The sequence below is a fragment of the Penaeus chinensis genome, chromosome 21 (assembly GCF_019202785.1).
Source record: "Penaeus chinensis breed Huanghai No. 1 chromosome 21, ASM1920278v2, whole genome shotgun sequence".
Taxonomy (NCBI): Eukaryota; Metazoa; Arthropoda; class Malacostraca; order Decapoda; family Penaeidae; genus Penaeus; species Penaeus chinensis.
Window position 1 is genome coordinate 18,283,052 of NC_061839.1, and position 2,500 is coordinate 18,285,551.

Below are 2,500 nucleotides of genomic sequence, written 5' to 3' on the forward strand. Positions count from 1 at the left end.
AACAAATTTTGAAAAATAGGGTAACATCCATGAATGTTTAATAGTTGCAGATATAGGCATCATATAGTTTCTACATGTCTGCTTTTCTTTAGGGTATGCCTCACTCTTTTTAGACGTGGACCTCATTATATCAACTTCTCATTTTTCTCTTCAACAGATTATTCAAACACCAGGCTTATGGGAGATGGACCAGAGATCTCAGGGTGGTTTCAACGTCTCGCATCAGAATCATAACGAAGACTCTTATTGTGGATATTGTTCAGTTCTTTAAAAGTAATGAGATTTTTTTATTTTATTTTTTATATATATATAGGATATTCTTTATGCCGATTACAAATTACTTCCTTATCTTTTCCTACTATAGCTTATTTATATTATGCAGTTACTATTATTTTTCTACTCTTCCTTTTAAACCCTTGGCTTCTGTTTTCTTCTATATATAATGCACTTCATATGTTAGTTTTTGTACAAACAGAGACTCTCTCTCTACAAACAGTTGTATAGAAAATGTCCTTTAGATATTCTTAGGCTACTGTTCTCTTCCTGTCTGATATATAGTACTTGATGTACTTTACATTGTACATTTCTCAGAATACTCTTAACTTTTTTTATTATCAGTAGTATTTTTATGATTTTTATTTTATTGTTTTTTACTATTCTGTTTTAAGCATTGCAATTATAATAAGCAATATTGTTACCATCAAAATTATCTGCATTATTACTATTATTATTTTATATGATTATTAATGTAACTTCTTCTGTTGTCATCGATTTTATTATTAGTTCTATCAGTATCATTATTGTTGTTATTATTATTATTATTATTATTATTATTATTATTACTACAGACCTTTTAAGACTTTTTAACAGTCTTTAGAAACTACAAGAAAGAATTATAATTTGTTTATATTGAAATAGGTTGAAATGTGTACCAGATATAATGTGTCTTACTTGTTGGCCCATTTATGTTTATTAGGACTATAAACAGAAGCCTCCATGGATAAGGATTATTAACAGAAAAAAAAAGTTTTACTGTGTGGTTCATCAAATGTAACAAGTTATTTTGATTTATATATTACAGATGTAAAGGCCAGTCATAACATTATTACATTTTTCAAGTGTAAAGGCAAATTTTAACTTTACTGCAGTGATTGCTTGGTGCAAAGTAAGGTTGAGCTCAACCTTATCATAAACTGAGTAATAAGTGAATTCAGCATTGACTGCATGCCTTACAAAGGTGATAATATGAGACAACTTTTCTTAACCTGAGCTTTCTAATTCCCAGCTTAGGTGCCTGGACAAGTGGTCATTTAATATGACCTCTTGCAGCAGAAAGACCAATGAAGCTGACAGGATACCCCTTAAAGGAAAAAGATTGTGATTAGCTTTTATACGCTTTACTGTTAGTAGTCATTCAGTCCTGTTCTGCTTGATGTCTTGCCGATAACGAGAGATTGCTGATTTACTAGTTAACAGATTAATTTTGTGTCTGTGTTAGTGAATGGAAGGAAGAATCAGATTGAGTAGTCAATAGACATTTGCAGAACATGGGACGATTTGTTTACTCCATAGCAGTAGGGTTCATATTTTCTTTTCAAGCTAATTATGAATAAGAATGTAGAAAAATGTGCACAGATGTGTTAATTCTTAAAGTCATTAAGTTTTGTTAAAGCGTGTTTCCTCTGTAAGTTAAGGTCTTTCAACATGTCTTTACACACGGAATTATTTCTGAAATTAAAAAAAAAAAAAAAAAGGATAACACAAGTTATGATATAAGGACAGAAAATGTTATGAGCTTTACTAGTAAAAGGTATTTTTTTCCTTCTCTTTATGACATGCAACGGGATTTTTTTCTCATAGACTAACATTAATTTATGTAACCTTTAAAGCTTTCATTAATTGCAAAAATAATCTATCCAAAAGGAATTCAGATTTTCTGGAAATATATGCAAATCACTTCTATAAAGGAGTATAAGGGTGCCATGAGGAATATAGAAGGAATTCGTAATCATATGGTGCTTATTAAATTGATAAGACTAACTTTTTTTTTTTTTTTCTTTTTACAAGACCAAATGCAGATACTAAAGTCATATGCATATACTGTATATTGCTTGCAAAGTGAATACATTATTATGTATAATTTTCTTTTGTACCCAGAAGGTAATTATTATTAAAGATGTATGTGTTAAAAAACAGTTTCTTTCATTACATCAGAAAAACAAGTCAGTTTTGATTTTTTTGAAATGCAGAACCAAACATTCAGAATTAAGATTTATGTTACTCTAATTTTTTCCACCTTATACAGCACTTTAGGCAGTTGTGAGAGGTAATTATAATTTAGACTAAGGCATGTGAGCACACACATCACACTATACCACACACTTTAATACTATATAGCTTCATTGCTAACTCTTTCTTGAATGGGTCATAGTTGATGCTGCCCATAACATGAGATGTGAGTTTGCCCTTATGAATACTTGGATGTCAAACATATCCTTAG

The 2,500-nt window shown here is 29.9% G+C and overlaps 1 protein-coding gene across 2 annotated transcripts in view; it reads left to right on the top strand.

The window, feature by feature from the left end:
- Positions 1–2,500, top strand: part of LOC125036354 (ras-related protein Rab-18-like) — a 9,689-nt gene that overhangs the window by 5,624 nt on the left and 1,565 nt on the right. Inside the window, exons 5-6 of one of the 2 annotated variants that reach the window (XM_047628920.1) lie at positions 158–273; positions 1,286–2,500. The exon at positions 1,286–2,500 is cut by the window's right edge and continues 1,565 nt beyond it. In XM_047628920.1, coding sequence (XP_047484876.1) covers positions 158–271 — 114 coding nt within the window. In that variant the 3' untranslated portion in view covers positions 272–273; positions 1,286–2,500. Of the gene's footprint in view, positions 1–157 lie in introns of both variants that reach the window. The other variant, XM_047628919.1, reaches the window with a different exon arrangement.